We start from the raw sequence: 21080 nt of genomic DNA on the forward strand, positions 1-21080 counted from the left end.
CCCACCTAACTCTCTTGATTTGCTTCCCATTTTAGGGTTTTGGCTAAAATAAGCCTAAAATAAGCATGTTTTGGGGCTGTTTAAGTGGCTAAGAGCAATTCTTAGCACAACATGTACAAGCACGTGCCTCCGCCAATGCTGCTTTAAAGAAGTGAACGAGAAGACCCATGGTGGATCCCTCACAATCACTCATATGTAACACCCTATAAAAGGGAGTCACGACAATGACAACGACATGGACTTTTTGTCAAAACTGCTCATTAAGGCACAAGCGCTGCATGGCTTTGGCCTCCTCTGTCTCATGCTCATCCCACTCATTCCATAGAGTGAACACCATTGTTTGCACCTCATAAAGGGGCTCCAGCAATAACCACATGTAAGCAAAGCGAGTTGAAAAAAACTTGTTCAACTCCAATGTGCTATGCTCACGATACATCGCAAGCACCTTTACCTTTACCGTGAAGAATGTGAAAATTGATGTAGCTTTGCGGACTACCCTCTTCACCCACTTGAGCTTCCCAATATCTTCCATGAGTAAGTCCAAACAATGTCTTGCACATGGAGTCAACACAGTCGTAGGGAACTCGGCCTCAAGAAAATGGCCCATGTGCCGACAATTCAATGCATTGTTGGTAACAACTTGCACCACATTTGAGGGGCCCACCTATAACCACAATTTACAAATTACAAGTTATGTATAAATCAAATTTCAATTATGAATCATGATATTTATTATTATCATAATGAAAGAAAGTGAAACAAATTTAAAATGCAAATTGCAATGTATACCTCAATGATAGCTTGTCGAATGTGGCGGTAGATGAATGCACTCGTCATTTTTCTCCCCCTCTTGTAGATTTCTACGGCCCGTAAAAAGTAAGTGCCAAGTGGACATGAGACGAGTATACTGATGATGCCCCGTTTCTTATGATCACTCCAACTGTCAGTTAGAATAGAGCAACCATATTTTATCCATGCGGCCCGAATAGGATCAAGGGCTCTATCAATCCTCTCCTTCTCTTTATCAATCTTTCTCGTCCTCATGTCGTTGTGTGTGACACCGGTTCATCCTTCACATGGACCCACATTGGCAATGGATTTTACCATCTTCTTCCATTGCTCTTGCTTTAGGACATTGAATGCAAGATTGCACTCAATCACCGTGTGTGCAATTTCAATGTCCGCAAGTCGTTGCCTTTCTCTAAGAAAGGCAACTGATCCACGCACATGAACGGGAGCTTGAGAGAGAGACGATTGTTTCTCCGGCACCGCATAAGCCTCCACTCTTTGTCTTTTGCTGGAGCCGGATGTGGATGTGGAGCCCCCACCACCAATGGTAGAGGCCTCTCCCGCATCGGTTGAAGATACGCCCACATTGGATGCTTCCTCGTTAGTAGGCATAGGAGTTGGTGCCGATAAGCCACTTCCTCCTCTTGTGATTCCCCTCTCATTTTGGCGAGAATCTCCTCCGGAGGGATCTCCTTGCATGGAGCAACTTGCCCCCCCGTCTTGGAAAGATGTTGGAGAAGCCGAGTTGCACCACTTGTATAGTGCTTCCCGCAATACTTGCATGTCCAATGGTGGGAGTTGGACTTCTTTGTGTCCCTCTCCACATGGATTATATGCAAATTGAAGGCCTCGTGCTTCTCACGAGTCATGGTGTCGATGACGGATAAAGAGGCCCCAGAGAGAGAGAGAGACAGAGAGAGAGAGAGAGAGTCTCGACTCTTGAAAGCTGAGAGGGAGACTTCAGAGGCTCGAGGGTTGGGGTAAAGTTGAAAGAGCAAGAGTGAGAGAGAGGGGATGGGAGATGAGAATGGCAAATGCTTTGATAGGGTGTGGGATAGAGGGGATGGGAGATGAGATTTGAGAATGGCAAATGCTTTGATAGGGTGCCCCGGTGCGGGAAAGAGCGGATGGGAGGTGAGATTCGAAAATGACAAATCACAAGTCCATTCAAGAATCAAGATCCGAGAGAGGAAGATGAGAATGGTAGATCACAAGTGCTTGCTGAATCAGTGTAGAAGCATGGAGGAGAGGAGTACCTTTTGTAGATGAGAGAAGTATCAAAGTTCAAACAATCAAAGAGGGGCCAATGGTCAAAGAGAGGGCTGCCAGCTAGAAGGAATCCAAAGAGGGCTGGGGAGGGGAGTGCATGGCTTGAAAAGGGGGGCTCGAGCAAACGAAGGAGCAAAATGGTTTGGAGGCTTGCTGGTCATTTATGACAAGGGACTCCATCCATTTGCAACTGAAGGTAAAGAAATACCGCAAAGGCACCAATTTTGGGGCCAATAGGCTGTCCATTGTCCAAGATTTAAGTGGTAAAGTGTGCATTTCAGTTTGTATGAATTGTTTACTTGTTGTAATTATTGTTAAATTAGGTAATTACCACCCTATCTGAGGAGGAAGGCTGGTTTCAGATAGCCTTAATAATATACTCATGTGTAGGAACTTTTGCACATTAGAGCTTGCCTTAAGATCTCCATGGGCATAAAAAATGTCTGAAGTACTTGATGCTGATGGTGGCCTGATTACAGTTATGTTTCCAGCAAGATTCAATGATATAAGCAATAAGTTTTAAGTTGTCTAAATTTAGTTGCTGAGTGCTGTTTTTGGGCTTGGTTTGGTCACTTTGGGTGCATTCATGACTAAGTACCTGGTGAACTGAATCTCTATTCTTGATCATATAATTGTCTAATATAATATGCTCATGTATAGGTTCTTTTGCGCATTAGAGCCTCGATTAAGACCCCTATGGGCATCCAAAATGTCTGAGCTACTTGATGCTGATGGCGAGCTAATTACAATTATGTTTCCAGTAAGATTCAACAATATAGGCAACGAGTTCCTTTCTATCTTCATTTTCAAAGACCCAGAAATGAAATATAATCAGTTCAAATTAGCTTTGTTCTATTTTGAAAAGTGGGAATTGTTTTGATTTGTTCAATTGTTGCAATTGTTTACTAACAAACATCTTATGACTGCTGATTAGAATAACATCTTTTAATGATAAGATAGGCGGGTGAAAATGATGAAGGCCAACGGGCTTTCAAAAGATTGCCAATATACATTGATGTTTTTTATAATCGAAAATTCTGATTACATATGAAAGCGATGTGGCACTAGATAAAATACCCATAGTAAATATACCATGATCCATAACACTAGGGAAATTGTCTATGGGCACCAAAAGGGAAGAATAGTGAATCCTTTTGTATCATAAGTTATATTGTTGAAGTTACCAATATCATCAATGAATAAAAGCTGTTGAAGTTGCCAATATCATCTATGAAAAAAAATAAATTGAAGATCTCGAATTCTCAAGGATTGAATGAAAATTCCCTAGTATCAAAGAAATGTGGCACTAGATAAAGTTCTTATGAGAAATATACCACGATTCTTACATAACAGATTACGTGTCCATGGGTGCCAAAAGGAAGGGATAGAAAATCTTATTGAATGTAAGTTATATTGTTGAAGTCATCAATGCTTTGTATTTTTGACAATCCTATATAGCAATTTCTTGATTCAATAAGGTATTGACATTGTTATCGAAATTCCCAGATCAACAAGATTCGTAGGCCCTTATTTGAACTGGGCTTCTTACTCTTTATACAATTGAAGGCTGCATTTTGCTTGGTACACCTAGCTTAAGAACTTACGTGCATTCTTGTACCTAAACTGTATGCACCTAGTAGATCTCAAGATCTAGTAGTAGTGTGAAGCTTTCAACTTTTAACTAACGATGTTCGACCATGTTGATGTCATTATATCTGCCTCACTTCATATAGATCGTCAAATTCATGTAATTTCTTTTGAGTTTGCTGATTGCTATCATGTAGTTGAGGGATGTCCATTGTCCAAAGTAAATTGAGTATGATGTATATATGATTTCATCTTTGGAATACAAGTAGTCTAATATTAAAGGTTATCTATGTTTTGTTGATAAAGTCCAATCTTTTTTCCTTCCAGTTTAATTTTCTTACAGTGCGAAATAGTAATGTTATAAGGGCATGAATGGTCAAACTTAACCGGATTTGCTGAGATTACTCAATGGAATTCAAACCCTCTCATGTAACATTAGGTCACATGATAGAAACACTCCTCTCTTGGTAACCTATAGGTTCAGTCCAAAAGAGGGTGATGAGATAGCTAGGCAGTTATGAGATTATTGAGAATGGATTCATTAATAATTCTCCTTGAATTTGATTCTTGGAGAAGTGGTGGCTTGCAAATCACTAAAAAGGAGGATGGAAAGGTGTGCCTTTGTGTGGACTACAAAGATCTCAATATGGTAACCATTGAGAATAGCCTATAGGTTTTTGCCCAAGATCTTGGATATCATAGAGAGAAGCTGCGGTGTGAAGTACTTCACCAAGATCAATCTAAGATCTTGTTTTTGCAAATAAAATATGGCTAGTTATATTACTCCAGAAAAAACCTAAATACAAAGAAGTACTCATGCTCAACAGACCAAGCTGGAGCTGGTGAGAGTCACAGATACATCATATATACAAGCCTCTCAAGGTGGTCTGGGGGGGATAGGGGCAAGAAGCCATTGGGGGGGGGGGGGGGGGGGGGTGTATCGCCATCTGGGGCTGCTTGCCTGCATTACGAAGAACAGGTCCTGGCCGCCCCAAGTGCGCATGAAATGACCATGGAGCTCCTGGCAAGCCCTAGACTCGCCCTGCACCTGATCCCATCGGCCTCGAAGGGAGTGGATGATGGAGGTCTAGAGCTCTGCTAGGGTTGCGTGTACTGAAGGTCTCTCTCCGCCGAAAGCCACCTGACACCATGCCTTCCAGATATGCCAACTAGTGAGACTCCCTATGATTTCCCATACCTCAGAGCGGTCTGCTGTGGGCTCCAGTACCTGGCGGATGGGTAGAGCCTCTAAACTCACCATTGCGCACGACCCTGCCTCGATCATGAATATCGTGTCCTGCATCTCGGCCTCATACAGAAGGTGGTGGCCTTGGTTGACCGCCTGCCAACAGAAAGCACCCCAAGAGATACAACCAAGGCTGGGTGCTATTCGGCGCAGGATGCGGCATACTCCTCTCCACACAAGCTGTGCCGCCTCACATGACCAAAGGTAGTGCTTTGGGGTTTCCATCGACTGTTGTGTGCAGCACTTACAAACTCCCTTCTTTTGCATCTGGGCAAGCCAACTTCCCACCGCCAAGTCTCCATGTGCCACCAGCCACAAAAAATACGACACCCTCCTCGGCCTCTAGCTGTCCCATATGCGGCGCCAGAAGGCCCATCGGAACGGCTCCTTGATGTTGTGCTCCGCTCAGTGCGTGCTACGTGATGGCGCCCAATCCATGTCCTCCTGCATCAGTATGTGTCTGCCAATCCTGGCGGTGTACTCCGGGAACCTTGGTGGCTTCTTGGCGACCACAGTGGCCGGCCAAAGCCACTCTCTCGGATCCCACTCCAGCTCATCAAGTGGCCTTTCTTTCCAGATCTAGAGGCGCCACTCCCTGAGCTCCTGCCAAAAGACCAAAGGGTCCAGCCGCCATATCTTCCCTTGAAGGCCAATCACCCGGATCCTCTTTCATGAAAGGACAGCTATCCCCTCGTCCTGCTACCCTCTGTCAAGAGCCAGACGCCCCCCTTCTTGCACTGTGAAAAAGGTCCCAGGTGGAGCGCCACCCACTCTTCTTGCCACCTGTAAGGGGATGCCTGCTGGTGAAAACTTGGCGGCCCATACCTCCCCGGGCTCTATCAGCTCTCGGATCGGGGGAGCTAGCCACTCCTGAGGTATTGCTTCGTCTATTTCCCTTCTCCTTAGCTCCACTCCTCGCTGGCAGCCTGACACTTGCTTCAGCACCTCCTTGTCCGCCATCCTATACACCTTCCGCCATGTCCTGATTATACGAGCTGGGCCAGCCTCCCAACCAGCCCACTGGATGTGGGGGTGCTCACCGATCTGTGCCCCTTTCGGGTCCCTGACTTGGGGGTTCCAAATCACCGGTTGACGATCTATCTCCTCCTGGCAGCCTGGGGGGCTCTGGATAAGGGCCTTATGGAGGCCCTGCCACACGTGGAGCAAGCTGCGTAGGAAGGGTGATCTAGGGGGGGTGATTTGGGCTGTCGTGAAGATCCATCTTAGGGACGGCCTCCACTCACCGCCAAGCCTCCATCTACAGTCCTGAAGACCCTCCTGCAATAGGACCTTCCAGGTCTGCCCTCCCAATGTGAGGCCGTGGACAACTAGCTTGCCTAGGAGGGCCATACTCTGATACTCTGGGTCTATGATTCCAAGCCCTCCCTCTGACCGATGTCGTATGATGGTCGCCCACGCCACCTTGGCCTTGGAATCCTTGGAGCCGTTTGACCCGGACCAAAGGAAGTTCCGCACTAGGCGGCGAAGTTGTAGTACGTAGGAGGAGAAGCACCAACATGAGGCGATGTACCAGGCCGTTGCTAAGAGGACCTGGTTAACAATGAGGGCTCGGCTAGCTAGTGAGAGGCGAGCCGTGCTCCAGTAGGTCAGCTTCCTCCGAATAGAATGGAGGACTGGAAGAAACTGCTGGGCGGGAGTGATGTCGAGTCCCACCTGGAACCCTAGGTACCGGACGGTCTGTCCTCTGCTCACCCATCTAAATCCCAGGTGGACGCCCCACTCCGTGCTGGAGTTCGGGTCTGTGAGGAATCCAACCGACTTTTGCCAATTGATTTTTTCTCCCGCTGCAGTGCAGAACACCTCAAGAGCCAACCTCACTCTCTCCAGCATCAATTCGTCGTCCTCTATGTAGAGCGCTGTGTCATTTGCATACTTAGAGTCTAACAGCTCGGTCTCCTCTCTTACTGGAAGTCGGAGGCCGCGTAAACCGCTCACATGTGACCTGAGGAAGTGAGACATCGCCTTTGCAAAGTGAAGGAACAGGTACGGGGCCAGGGGGTAGCCTTGTCGGACCGATCTCTCCAGCCGAAACTCCTCCCCTCATCTCCCTCCTATGAGAACCCTGTTGGTGGCCGATCTGTAAAGTGCGGAGACCCTGGAAATCCAAGCCTGGGGGAAACCCAACCTTACCATGGTGCCCTCTAGGAAATCCCAGTCCAGTCATAGGCTTTCTCAAAATTCGAGAGTAATCTAAGATCTTGTTACCATTAGATGTGGATAGCTCTTGAGGGTGTTTTGAAAACCGTGTTTTGCAATATGGACACTATTAGCTTTGGGTTTCACCTTTTGGATTAGCAAACACTTGTGCAACTTTCTAGCAAGATGATGAATCATATATTTCTTTTGTATCTAGGAAAGTAGATAATTGCTTTCTTGTACGACAAACATATTTCATTAAAACGTTGTTTCATTGGCTTCTTTCAAAAGTTCATAGAGAACTGTGCCAAAAATGTTGAACATTTAACCTCATTTGCTTAAGGGTATGCGAAGCAAGAAAGAGCATATTATTGTTAGGGACATTGAGCATGATCAATGTTTTCAAACATTTAAATGGTCGATTACAAGTGCACTGGTATCATAGATCATTGATATCAATATACCTTACAAGCTTCATACGGATGCTAATGACTATGCCATAGGTGTTGCCATAGATTTTTCCATACATTTATGGTTCATGAACCAAACATTTGCAAACACTTTAAAAAGAGCACATGAAAAAAAACTGTACTTGACCATATATACAATAAACTTCAATGCCGAAAGTTTTGGGATTTGATGTTTTACATGTCATCATTGGGGCAAAACACCTATGCACTCTTGCTAGAGCTTGTCACATAGAAATTGAGGCAAGACTGGCATGAAAGAAGCAAAATCTGCCATAGACAACCATGAATTTGCATCAACTAGCCATCTCCAAGTTCGTGCAATTTTGTGCTGCTATCTCCAAGTTTGGTCAATTTCGTGCTGCCTGTGCATTTGTGAAGAAAGGTTTAGGATATATATTTGCAATGCTTAAGTAGTTGAAAGTTGAAATTTAGAAAATTTCAGGGCCTTCTATGGCTCAATCGGAGGTAGTGAACCATACTTGTTTCATACTTCATACCTATATGGGTTTTCTGTAGGGAAAAGACTAGGGGTTTTGTTTCATATTGACATAGCCGACCTATTGCATTTGAGGGTTATAAGCTTAGGGATACCCGGATTCATTACATCACGTAGTAGGAGGAGGAACTCTTGGCAGTCACCCACATGCTTAAACTCTAGCATCCTTATTTGTATGGTGCTCAATTCATTGTTTGGATTGGCCACTACTAGTTGAGATTCATTTGTGATTGCCCAATCTTTGAGGTTGCAACACAAGGTGAACAAATTGATGCAATAGTTTTGACTTTCAAATCTTGTTGTTATAAGAGCACGACCAAGAAGGTTGTTGATGCTCTTAGTATGATTCCAAGTGTCAATGCTCTTTCTTTCATGCAAAGTTTGACCATTTCATCTCTTTCTTTGAAGGTGGGTTGCCAATTAGATCCTCACTTTAGTAGGATTTGAAACTAGTCTACATGCAGCACATAAACTTTAGGGGTTTGGACTTTGGAAGTTGGGTATCAAGAGAAAGATAGTGGAAAAGTATTCCTTCAAAGATGGATTATTGTTTAAACAAGGCAAAATGGATGTTCCCATTGATGAGATACATGCAAAAAAGTTTTATACGATTATTAGTGACTACCTTTAGTGCTAGCTCAAGAAAACTAAAAGGTGTAAACAAGCAAGGTTGTTACACCCTCTTCAAATTCTTGATAAAAAATGGACTCATACACATGAGTACATGTAGTATTAGCTCAGTAAAGCTAAATGTTACAGACAAGGAGATTTGTTTACATCCACTTTAAATTTCTAATAGAGATTGGACCAGTATATCCATGTGCTTTGTAGTGGGATTGCCCCGAACAAATTGAGGCCATAATGCAACCTAGGTTGTGATCGACTGATTGTGGTAAAAATGGCTTAGTTCATTTTGACAAGACAACTATTAAAAGCCATGGATTGGCTAGTCTCTTTGTTGGAATATCTCTACAAACTACATGGATTACTTGTTGAAATTGTTAGTGACTGTGATCCTAAGTTCACTCATCTTTTTTGGCAAACGGTCTTCTAGAAATTGGAGATGTGCTTGTCCATGCCATCCTTGAAGCACCTTCAAATTGATGGACTAACCAAAAGAACAAGTGGAGGATATGCCATATGCTTATGTCTTTGCTATCAATACAATTTGAAGTGCTATCTTTTCTATGTATTGAGTTTAAATCTTATAGTGACACGTGCTAAGCATTCGACTACAAGGTATGGATGTTCATGCTGCTGTATGGTTATGAGCCAAAACCGTTGATAGCCATGGCATTTAAAGGAGTAAAAATGCAGTTTGTAGTTGACTTCTTGCATGATATCCAAGTGATGTAAACAATTGCAAAGGATATGTCAAAACAGTCCAAAGATTGCAATATATTTTGTACTACTAGAATCATTCTCCTCAAAATTGAAGAGATGTAAATGATTGCATGGGAAGGTGTTGAAACAGTCCAAGATTGTGCTATGTTTTGGGCTACTAGAATCATACTCCTCAAGATCCTTGGAAGGCATGTGGGTACCGAAAGGTGCTGAAAGACTGATATGATGTGCACTAGCTTGTCTTTCACATATTGTAGGTTATTCCAAATTATTGAGAAGATAAGTTACATATCTTATTAGTTGAATTTACCTCTAGACATGGAAGATATCATCTTGGATTTTGTTTGAGCCATTTGCAAGAGTACTTGGGACAAGTCCTAGTGAAGGAGATTTTTGATTGGAAGATATTTCTTGTTATATTCCAATGTAACTCAAATTTTTTCTTCACCTTAGGAGGAAATATTCTTCTTGGAAGAAGTCTAATATTTAGTCAAGTGGAAACACTACTTGGAAGTGGAGGGAATATATGAGCTCGGCTGCTTTCTCAAGAGCCGTTTCCTTAACTTTGTGCCGAAGGATATTGTTGAGGACATATATCAAAGGATTCATAAGAGGAAATTGTGACATTGGTGGATCTCTAGAATGGGCACTTATCGCATTGGTCATAGTTGTGGATCACCATGTGACTTTGTGTCAACACACCCTAAAGCTAGGTTAGTTAAGGAGTCATAGAAAAGGGAATCATGGGCTCATTTGTGCCATTTTGGTGTGATAACCCTACTTGGACTCTAGGCCCATAGGATATCATTTCCACACATTGGGATGGTGTGGATTGGTACTATAGGATACCAATGCTTGTGATGTGAGCATGGCCCATTATCTAGTGGTTGTGAAGAAATACCCTAACGTAGAAACATAAACGAAAGTGTACGACAAAGCATAAACTCAATAGAACATAGTTAAGGTTAGGGAAGGTTAGGGTAACTCAGAGACAATGAAAAAGTGGAAATTTGAATGAATGATTGAATATTGAATATACAATGCTCATGCAACAAATAAGCCGTACAAGAATGAAAACTGTACCTTAAATTCTCGTGTCTCATGGTCCGAGGCAGAGGTGCTGAGCGGAAGTGTGTCATACTCTTGATGGATTCCGAAATGCAGCAAGGCAGCCTCTGAGTGTTGAACAATAGTAGACACAGCAGTGTGTGGTGCCGTTGGACCAATAGAGGAGAGAAAGAACAACAAACAAAGATTTTGATGATGACGTGGATTGTCAAGTGGCAGTTGGGATGATCAAACACAGCCTTGTGATGATGTCCAAGTGCAGGGCAGCACCTAGAAGAGTCAAATGCAGCAGTGTGAACAGTTGCCAGGCTGAAATCAGCAAAAAATGCAAGGCAACTTTTAGCAGGCTGATGCGCAGCCACTTGAGGGGTAGAGGATAGTAGGCGATAGCTCCAGGGGGTGTAGATTGGGAAGGGGAGGGTGGAAACATGCACCGGACTAATGTAGATAGCAAAGGGTAGCTTTAGTTGAGATGTCCTTCACAAACGGGGTGTGGGCTGTGAAACTAGAGGACTTGAAATTCGCAAAAACAAGATTGGGCTAAATGGAGGGCAGCCTACATATTTAGAGAAAGTTTCGGGACCTCGTACCACTCACCATTTTAAAACTCTCTCAAACCATGCACCATTAATTAAGCATTTTTGGGACTGTTTAAATGGCTAATTCAGGGCATGTAATGCTTACGTTAGCTCAACACCCCCTCTCAAGCCTAAAAACTAAGCTAGAACGGAAGATCAATTTGAAGTTTTGAGTGATTTTGCTTTTATGTATTTTTATCCCAAGGTCTCCCACCGTAAGTAGCTAGGGCATCGGACAAAGGGTGTATAATGGTTGCCCAGTGGTCTACCAAGACTATAGAGGTTGTTTGGGTGTAGTGTGATAATGATGTACCATAAAAAAAGCCCGATACTCAGCTTCGCTTGTAGAAGCCGCTATCGTCTCTGACTTATGGTTGGCCCAAGAGATGGGTGTCATGCCTAAGGTAAAGAGGAAACCACCAAGGGAACGCTAGGTGTTAGAATCTCGTGCCCTTAAGAGTTAGTGTACCCATGCAAACATAAACCAGATCTAAAGGCCATAAGAATGGGTACACTGAAAATATCTCAAAACATGAAGACATGCTATCCAATGTGACATCCTAGGTGTAATGAAATACGAAGTAAGTAAACTAATTGAGTACACTATATCTAGCCTAGTGTGAATAAACCAAAGAAGCTTCCCACTATAGATCTATGGGTGTGTTTGTTGAAGGGATGACCTAGGGAATCCTTAGAAAGATGGATAGTAGGATCAAGAGGCGTGGCCATAGGCCGTGCCTGATCTATACAATATTAGTCCACTAACTGAAGAGCGTGCTTTTGCTGTGACACAAAAATACTACCCCTAGATTGAACTACCTTTGTTCCAAAAAATAAGACAACAAATGAAGGTCTTTCATCTTAAAAGTAGAACAAAGCTAGGCCTTTAATTTTGCTATGGCAACAAATTTGAGCTAGTGATAAGCAAATCATCTATACACAACAAGATATAACTGATCCCCTCATCTATATACAGCAGGATATAACTGACCCCCTCTGAAGTAGTACACACATATAAGTTTGGGTCATAAGGGATAGAATGGTATTCGTGAATTCAAAGAAACTCATCAGTCCTCTCTGGAACCAAGAGCGCGGTGCTTGCTTTAGTCTGTAAAGAGCTTTCCACAAATGAAAGACCTTATCTTTTCGGCTAGTAGAAAAAATATGGGAGGTTGCTCCACATAGACTTCCTTCTCTAGATATCCATTTAGAAAGGCACTTTTGACGTCTATGTGCTAGATTGGCCAATTGTAGTGAGTGGCTAGTGCAACCAACAGACGAAATGATATCAACTGCATAGTAGGAGCAAAGGTCTCTTCATAGTCAATATCTTGATTTTGTCGAAACCCTTGTACCACAAGGCGAGCCTTCTACTTGTCTAAAGTCCCATCAGCCTTTAGCTTAGTCCTAAAAATCCACTTCGTGTTGATGACTTTCTTGTGGATCAAACAATCAATCAAGGTCCAAGTCTCATTTTAGTCAATACTTTCTAGTTGCTTTTCCATGGCCTCTCGCCACTGGGGGTGCTAAAGAGTTTCTTGCCAACTATTTAGCTCAGAATGTGCTATGTGATTTGTTGTAAACGACGACGCAAATGAAGGTTGAGATGCAAGCTAGGCAGATCTTCTAGAGCTCTTTGGAGTGGAATCCGGTAAAGGATTCCCGAATCCTGCATGTTTTGTTGGTACCGGTGAGACACTGAGTCTTGTGGAGGGGACTTGGAAGCTGAATAATCTGCGGGTGGGTTAGGAGCAGGTAGTAGACTCGACTTAGAAGGCACTATCTTTGAAGGAATGATGCGAGGAAAGGGCTCAGAATCTGGTATAGAAGATTGCACAATGGCCCTCTTATTAAATACTACATTTATTCTAACAATCACCTTGTTTATCCGAGGATCGAATAAACGATAGGCTTTCACTTTAGAGAAGTATCCTATAAAAATCAAGAGATCAGCTTGAAGAGTGAGCTTGCCTATCTTATCATTAGGGGTGTACGAGTGAGCACGACATCCAAAGACTCCAAAGTGAAAAACTACAGGTTGGGAATCAAAGAATGCCTCATATGGAGTCCTTTGAGGATCAGTTGCAGCGGGGAACCAATTGAGGATGTACACCAAAGTGTCAATAGGCTCGACCCAAAGGCACTCAGGGAGCTTTGCTGCGAACAACATAGAGCGTACCATATTCATGATGGTCCGGTTCCTATGCTCTAGGACTCCATTTTGTGAAGGGGAGTTAGTAGAGGTAAGCTGGTGTGAAATACTATGCTCTTGTAGAAACTCAAAAAGCTCATGGGAGGTGTACTTGCTTCCATTGTCACTCCTCATGCATAGTACACGACGACCAGCTTGGTTATGTACGAGTAGTATCGAAGTAGAAAAATATATAAAGGCATCAGACTTATGCTTTTGAGAAAGTACACCTATATGTATCTAGAATGATCATCCACAATAAAAAAGAAATACAATGCGCTGTTCAAGGTGGCGGTGGATGTTGTGGACCACAAAGATCAACATGAAGTAATCTAAGAGGCACCTCAGCTCTATGTGAAGACTTTTGAGGAAATGTGGTACGGTGCTGCTTTGTGAGTTGACAAGCTTTATAGATATCCCGCAATAGCTTCAAGTGGGGAAAACCATCAATCATTTGGCGATGCGATGTGACAACTCATAAAGGGAGTTGTATCCAAGATGTTCTAAGTGAAAATGCCAAAGATTCTCAATGTTCGTAGGTTCTCGTGTAGTGGATAAAGCCTAAAAATGGTGTAACTTAGAGCCCTCAGCAGTTAGCTTGGAAAGAAACAGTCTCATGTGGTACAAGTCACTAGGATGTGCCTCACAGTGAGCAATCACTAATTCAATTTGAGAGTCAAGGACCTTGATTGTGATCGCCGTGAAGAAGACTACTCGATTCAATTAGCAAAGCTGTTGGATGGATAATAAGTTTACTCCTAGTTGGGATACATAGTGTATATCATCCATCAGCGTAGTGCGATTCGGGCCCTAGTGAGTGGTAAAAGGGACACGGCCATGAGCCTGAATCGTGACCAAGGAGTTGTTGCTAACTTAGATGTGTCTGGTTGTAGGGGCTCGAGAAATGAAAATGTCCTCGATGGGGGTTATATGATGGGTAGCTCTACTATCCACGATCTAAGGAGTAGCTGAAGTACTTGCTTATGACAAGTGGGCCTTTGTAGTCAGCTCGTCAGGAGGTAACTTGCAAATGTGAACAAGACTCACATTCTCAAATGTCTCTATGGAGACAATGTGGGTCTTTGTAGACTAGTCAGACAAGCTCTCTGGCGTTGAGAACGTTGTTGACTGTGATGGCTAACCGGTGGTAGTGTGGGTCCGCCGGCCTTGCTACTACCCTTGTTGAGGATTGCCATCACCTTGTCTCCCTTGTTGGGGGTTGCCCGACTGAGGGGCATGGGTGTGTTTTTTAACTTTTGGTATTGTACCTCTTGCTTTTGATCGACACTTGTCATCAAAGTGGCCAGTCTTCTGATAATGTTAGCAATAATGATTTTTCTTTGGTACATTCTACCACCCAAGTTTTAGAGATGACTGGGAATTTCCTTCGGTCTCACTAGTTTACTTTTGATTTTGTTTTGAGTTTGTTTTTGATTTTGATTGGAATTTGATTTTATTTATCCTTCCCTTGCTACCCCTTCTGAGAAGAAGCAATGAGAGTCCCGTTTGTAGAGGTCAAGCTATGAAATTGATCGAACAACTAAGTGTAACATAGTAGCTAACACTCAAATTCATAGAAAGTGGACATAGTAGTTGTGAGATCAACTGTTGCATAAAATGAAAGTATTTCCTTAGCAGCTTGTTTAGAAACATTGTGACTTGATCGTTAGAGAACTTAACAGCCCCCTTGGTTGAGAATTCGGCGAGAAGAGGTCATCCGGTTAGTGATTTTAAAGGTTTGGAGCTCATGAATCATGATTCAAATTGATACGACAGGTCCTATCATGAGCCGCATAGTGGTCAGCCAAGTGTGCCCAATGCTCGGATGCTAAGTCAAAATGTTGAAGTTGTAAATGAAATTTAGGCAATAGACCTTGCATCAACTCGACAATAGTGGAGGCATTCCTAGCCTTCCATGAGCGGACAACCATGTATGGAACAAGTACGATGGCCTCAAGTTGGGGTTTCAACCCCTGCACAAGATACCATAGGTTTTGTGAGTGAAGGATATATCTCATTAAGTTTGACCAAGTAGTGAAGTTCAACTTGTTAAAATGAGTCTTATCATAAAAGGCATGTTTGGCCGATGAGGAGGAAGAACCACGAGTTGTTGCATAAGTGGAATAAGGAGGTGGTGGAGGGGGATAAGTAGGACAGGGACGTGGGTAGGCAGAAATAGGTTGATAATGTCCAATGGATGTTGATTGATGTGGAGGCACATGAACATGAATGTTTCCATAAAGTGCTGGTGGAGATGGAGGCATGAGACACATAGGCCCTGTCCAATGGTTGGCTAGGGCATAACAAAATGACCAAAAGGCCCACTAGGTAATGCCATGGAGACAAACTATGGTACCAATTGATCCACACTTGGTGAAGGTTGGGTGGCGTTTCCAAGCTGTGGAAAACTTGAAAGTATAGGGATGGGAGGATGAACCTCCATTAGGGAGACACCACTCGGTTGAGGAAAAGACGAGGTCCTAAAGGGCGTGCCTAATTGTGAAGGACCTCCCAATGTGATGTGTGAAGACATAGAAGGTGCACTTAATGGAGGTTGAAAGGGTGGTGCAACGGAAATAGTGGGTGGGAGATTAAATGGATTTGTCATTTGTGTAGATGTGGGAAATGTGTTGGGTTCCTTTTGTCCATTAAATGCAAGTGAAGAAATAGATAAATCACCAAAATCAAATTGACCATGAGATGTAAAAGGTGAAGGAAAAGACATCATAGTTTTTTTGCAATTTTTGCTTGCCTTTTCTTGAGTTCAAAAAGAAAAACCTATCCTCTTCAGGGATTATGAACCAATACTTTGTATCAAGAGTTCCTTCATCTTGAGCATCACCAATATCTTGTGGAAAAGAGGAAGTAAACTCAAAAGATTGAGAAGTAGTAACATTCCTACCTGACATAGGAGTGAATGAAGGTGGAGAAGTGTGTGGAAAAGATGAAAGCAGTAAAGACGAAGATGATGGTGGTAGAGAGGGAAATGATTTGTACTTCATGCCAGTCTCCATGTCAGGATTGCTAGTCCTTTGTAAAGCTTTCGTCCTTTCTGCAAAATCATTAGACCGGTGCATTGAATCTAAACGGAAAAACTTTTCAATCTATTGTTGAGCTCGATATATGAGGATGAGATTGTAATCAGCTCGTGAGATCTCATATGTTTTGTGGACTCCATGAAGGAGGAGCAAGTTGTGAAGCCCACTCCATCTTGTGTCTTGATGCGCTAGACTTGGGAGCATGATGATGATGTGGTGAAGTTGTGTTCGAAGTCATCTTGCCCTTGTGTTGTTCCTGCTTCTTGTGAGGGGCTCTCAAATTAAAGGTCAAGGTTTTGTGGAAGATACGCTTGCTCTGATACCATGTAAAGAAATAGCCTAAGGTGGAAACATAAATGAAAGCGTATGACAAAGCATAAACTCAATAGAATACAGTTAGGGTTAGGGTAACTTAGGGACAATGAACACAATGGAAATTTGAATGAATGATTGAATATTGAATATACAATGCTCATGCAACAAAAAAATTGTGTAGGAATGAAAACTGTACCTTGAACTCTCATATCTTGTGGACCGAGGCAGAGTTGTTGAGCGGAAGAGTTTGTCGTACTCTTGATGGATCTTGAAACGCAGCAATGCAGCCTCTGAGTGTTAGACATCAGCGAACACAGCAGTATGTGGTCAGACAGGTAGAGGAGAGAGAAAACAGCAAACACAGATTTTGATGATGATGTGGACTGTCATGCAGCCGCTGGGATGATCAAACACAGCCTTTGTGTCCAAGTGCATGGCGGAAGCTGGAAGAGTCAAACAGCAGTATGAACAGTCGTCAGGCTGGAATCAGTAGTAAATGCAAGGCAGCTGGTTGCTACGCTGATGCGCAGACACCTAAGGGGTCGAGGATAGTAGGTGACAGCTCCAAGGGGTGTAGATTGTGAAGGGAAGGCTGGAAATAGGCATCAGATTAATGTAGACAGTAAAGGGCAGCTTCGGCTGAGATGTCCTCTACAAACGGGGTGTGAGCAGCAAAGCTAGAGGGTTTGAAACCTGCAAATACAAGATTCGGCTAAGTGGAGGGTAGCCTACCTATTTATAGAAAGTTTTAGGACCTTGTACCACGCACAGTTTTAAAGCTCTCTTAAACCGTGCACCATTTTAGGGTTTTCATTAATTAAGCATTTTTGGGGCTATTTAACTAGCTAATTCAGCATGTAATGCCTATGTTAGCTCAACAGTGGCCCTATGCTTGGAGGCAAGCCCATTAAGGGTTCATGAGTTCCCGGAGGTGATTCTAATATTTGTTTCCCTATGTCCCATTCAACATTAGTATAGCTTGTGTTGTGTCTCATGTGCAGATTGGATCTTGCAAGGGCATTTCAAGGACCATAGATTGCTTGTTAGCCTGGAACTCTTGGGTTTGTTGAGTCTGTTGAGGCTTTTGAGCTTGTTCATTAGGCTTTTTGTAGATCCAATGCCTCTACACTATGGAGAAGTCCTTGGCATCTTTCATAGGAGACTATGGTGGGTGTGTGGGGGCTTCATGTCAAGCATAGCTTTTCCACGTCTTCCTTGTCTAGCACTTGAGCTCTGGGGACATTGGCCACAATCACTATGTTTGCAAATAAATTGGTCCTCCACCAAAGAGTTTAAGCCAAGGAAGAGGGATGCTAATGGATGTTGAGGTGCCTTATTTCAAAAATCATTCTGCTCCACATAATAACTGTTGTATTGCTGCTGTGACTATATGGATGACACCATTATGGAGTGCCTTTGAGGAGTTGTCAATCATTGTATTTGGGAACCATGAAGACTAGCCAGGGGATGTTGTAACACAGTTAATGAAATATGAGACACTCGAAAAGTGGGAGGATTCTACCAATAATGCTGGTGTGCCAAGAGGAGTGCTCACTATAAACTGCATTCTTAGATTTCTTGCTCTCAGCCGGGCCTGTTCACCATTCAGGACTATGCACAAGTTTGGGGGCAGCTGCTTGGCTTTTGTAGAATTGGACAAGAGGTTGCCATTGCACACGCCTGTGAAGTAAAAACACATGAACATAACGTCACTTGCAAAATAAGCAGGGAGGACTGTTCCAATCATGAATGTGAGCATGGAGGGGTGTGCCTAACAATCCTCTTATAAACTGCATACGCCTGTGAATTGGACAAGGGGTTGCCATTGCACACGCCTGTGAAGTAAAAACACATGAACATAATGTTACTTGCAAAATAAGCAGGGAGGACTGTTCCAATCATGAATGCGAGCGTGGAGGGGTGTGCCTAACAATCCTCTTATAAACTGCAATCTTGGAGTACCCGTAATGCACAACTCTCTCCCAAATGTATGATTCTTAATTGAATGGGGCTGTTAATCATCATTAAGGACTAGGCACAAGGTTGACCACTTGAGGACAGCTACTGATTGCTCTGGGGTGACAGAGCAGGGGTGATGGGTGACTACATATAGCATGGTGGAAGGGAATGCCAAGGAGTGGAACTAGCTGCTTTAAAAAACTTTGGCAGTTATTAATATCCAGTAGCGATTCTACTTTTGGTTTTTCCTACATAATGAGTTATTAATATCCAGTAGTGATTCTGATTTTGGATTTTCCTATATAATGAGTGAAACCCTTTTTTCATGTTGCTAAGACAGATCAAACTAGGTGTAATAAATTGCTCTCTCATTTTTCTACGTGCCTACACACTTCCTTAAGATGATCATCAGGGAACATATACAGATCATTACCCATTTTTCTTGTGTTATGAGCATGTGACAGCTGACCAAGCTCAACCTTTTTCTTTCCTTTCTAAACATTTTATTTTTAGTAAGGCAAATCAGCATGCACCTACATAAGAACTGTAAGCTGATGATTTCAAGCAGTAATGTGCACATCAGTGTACAATGATTGCATAAAAAGTGTGGCAGGAAGTATCTGTGGATGTCTTGTTGATAAGTGTTTGGGCTGCATGCAGAATGTGTCATTCAATATGTTCTTTTTCAGTGTGGGAATTTTGCCAAGCTCTTTCAATAAATTTACTAACAGAAGTGAATTTTTCATTGAGAAAAGTTAGATGATCACGATGGTGGCCCTCCATATCCAGTTTCTGTGGAAGCGTGAGATTTCTCATCTTTAACATTTTTGGAAGTCACCATTCTACATATGCACCTGTGTGTGATACCTGTGCTTGTATGGATGTCTTTCAAAATTGAATTGTCTGTGGTGACTTTGCAGGTACGAAAGGGTTCTTTTCCCAGAAGGTTTTGTTAGCACATATATTGAGGAAAATCTGTTTGCCATTGAGAAACGCAAGGTGATTCTTTTAATTCTGGGATAGAGCATGTCCTAATTTTCTGTTTGACCATTGCCTCACCATGTTAGTTTCTCCTGGTAGTATTACTGCTTAGTATATATTCTTTCTTAAGGTATTTCCCCATTTTAATGAGCAGGGTCGAGAGTACCTGGGAAGGTGGCAAAAGATCGTGCCAAAAATTTAGGGAACTACATTTGTGTCACACGGTTCTAACTTCACCTTTTTTATGTATAAGAGCTGTTTATTTATTTCTAGAAAAGGGGATTGGCAAGCTGCAAATGTGTATCACATTGCGCAGCTGCTTATTGAATTCAGTTGTCATTGATCTTTCTGTACAGATAAAACCTTATCATACACCATTCTTTCTGGATAAGGGGATTGTCAAGTGGCAAATGTGGATCACAGTGCACATCTATTTATTGAATGTCATTGATCTTTCTGTACAGATTAAACCGTATCATACACCAGCAAACACTTCAATATTTTACATATTAGTACAAATTTTTCTTTGAGTAATTATCCTGGCTTAAATGATTTAAGTAATTGACAGAGGGGCAGGATATGTTTTAACATCTGAAAGTAATTAGATAAAGTGAACTGTTTCACATGGGCCTCTTTCTTTTACCCATGAGGTTTCTTATTGAAGTTATAGCTGACAAGCTTTTGTACTTTTTTTTGTTGGGGGGGGGGGGGGGGTTTGTGTAGTGAGTGTGCGCCTTGCTGCTTGTCATATTTTTACCTTCCATGAAATCAGAGATTATAGCTATGGTTGGTTTGATCATGGCTTATTCATATTTCTTGTTTATTTTATATGTTTTCTTGAGTCTGAGTAACTAGTTCTTTTACACCAGCATCAGGCACGCTCTTTTACACCAGCATTAGTGCCTGAGTGGTTTCTCCCAAAAACCACCTGTTTTCCTTAATATTATGTATGATTTCATCATGAAATTTATGCTTAGCAATCCTCAGTACCTTGCCAAGCATGAACTCCACCCTACCATTAAGGATTTGCTGCTTAAGTACTTTCTTGATATCGGTCAGTCTCTATGTCAGATTGCAACTTATACCTAGGCTGCTTGCAAAAGTAAATTATGAGATAATGACATCTACTATGAGATGCGTGCTGCTCATGCAAATCACGTTCAGTTTTGATTATAAGTTTGAAGCAAACAGCCCTTTAAAAACTGTGAGAATTTGAGGTTGATCTTTAAGAATGCTAGATGTGTGCAGCAAGTTGGAAGTCAAACCAAATTTCGAGATCAAGTAATATTGCCCGCTAGATGTGTGCAGCAAGTTCGAAGTCAACCAAATTTAGTGAAGAATATTAATACCATTGCCTATAAAATGCCAGGTATTTAGGTTGATATATTTGGGAACCTTGTACATGCGATTGCAAATAGGTCCAAATACTTTTAATCTTCGGTGTGCAAATGTACTGAGTGATTTATAGAAATTTGAAGAATCCAGTATCCAGTTCTACAAATGATTGGTATATCTAGGGCTCATGTGATATGTGAGCCCAAATGGTCGCTAATGCTTTTTATTACAATGTATCTGACTGATGCACTTGGTAC

The 21080-nt window shown here is 42.5% G+C and overlaps 1 protein-coding gene across 3 annotated transcripts in view; it reads left to right on the top strand.

The window, feature by feature from the left end:
- LOC148040461 (thiocyanate methyltransferase 1-like) overlaps positions 1-19712 on the top strand; it is an 83839-nt gene extending 64127 nt beyond the window's left edge. Inside the window, exons 5-8 of one of the 3 annotated variants that reach the window (XM_087699577.1) lie at positions 2719-2818; positions 19263-19309; positions 19428-19506; positions 19643-19712. In XM_087699577.1, the coding sequence (XP_087555703.1) occupies positions 2719-2818; positions 19263-19309; positions 19428-19506; positions 19643-19690 (274 nt within the window). In that variant the 3' untranslated portion in view covers positions 19691-19712. The remainder of the gene's footprint in view (positions 1-2718; positions 2819-19262; positions 19310-19427; positions 19507-19642) is intronic. The other 2 variants (XM_087699585.1, XM_087699594.1) reach the window with 2 other exon arrangements.
- The last annotated feature ends 1368 nt before the right edge of the window (positions 19713-21080 follow it).

Source organism: Lygodium microphyllum, chromosome 2 (genome assembly GCF_053477565.2).
Source record: "Lygodium microphyllum isolate KBCC chromosome 2, Lygodium_microphyllum_v1.1.10, whole genome shotgun sequence".
Lineage (NCBI taxonomy): Eukaryota > Viridiplantae > Streptophyta > Polypodiopsida > Schizaeales > Lygodiaceae > Lygodium > Lygodium microphyllum.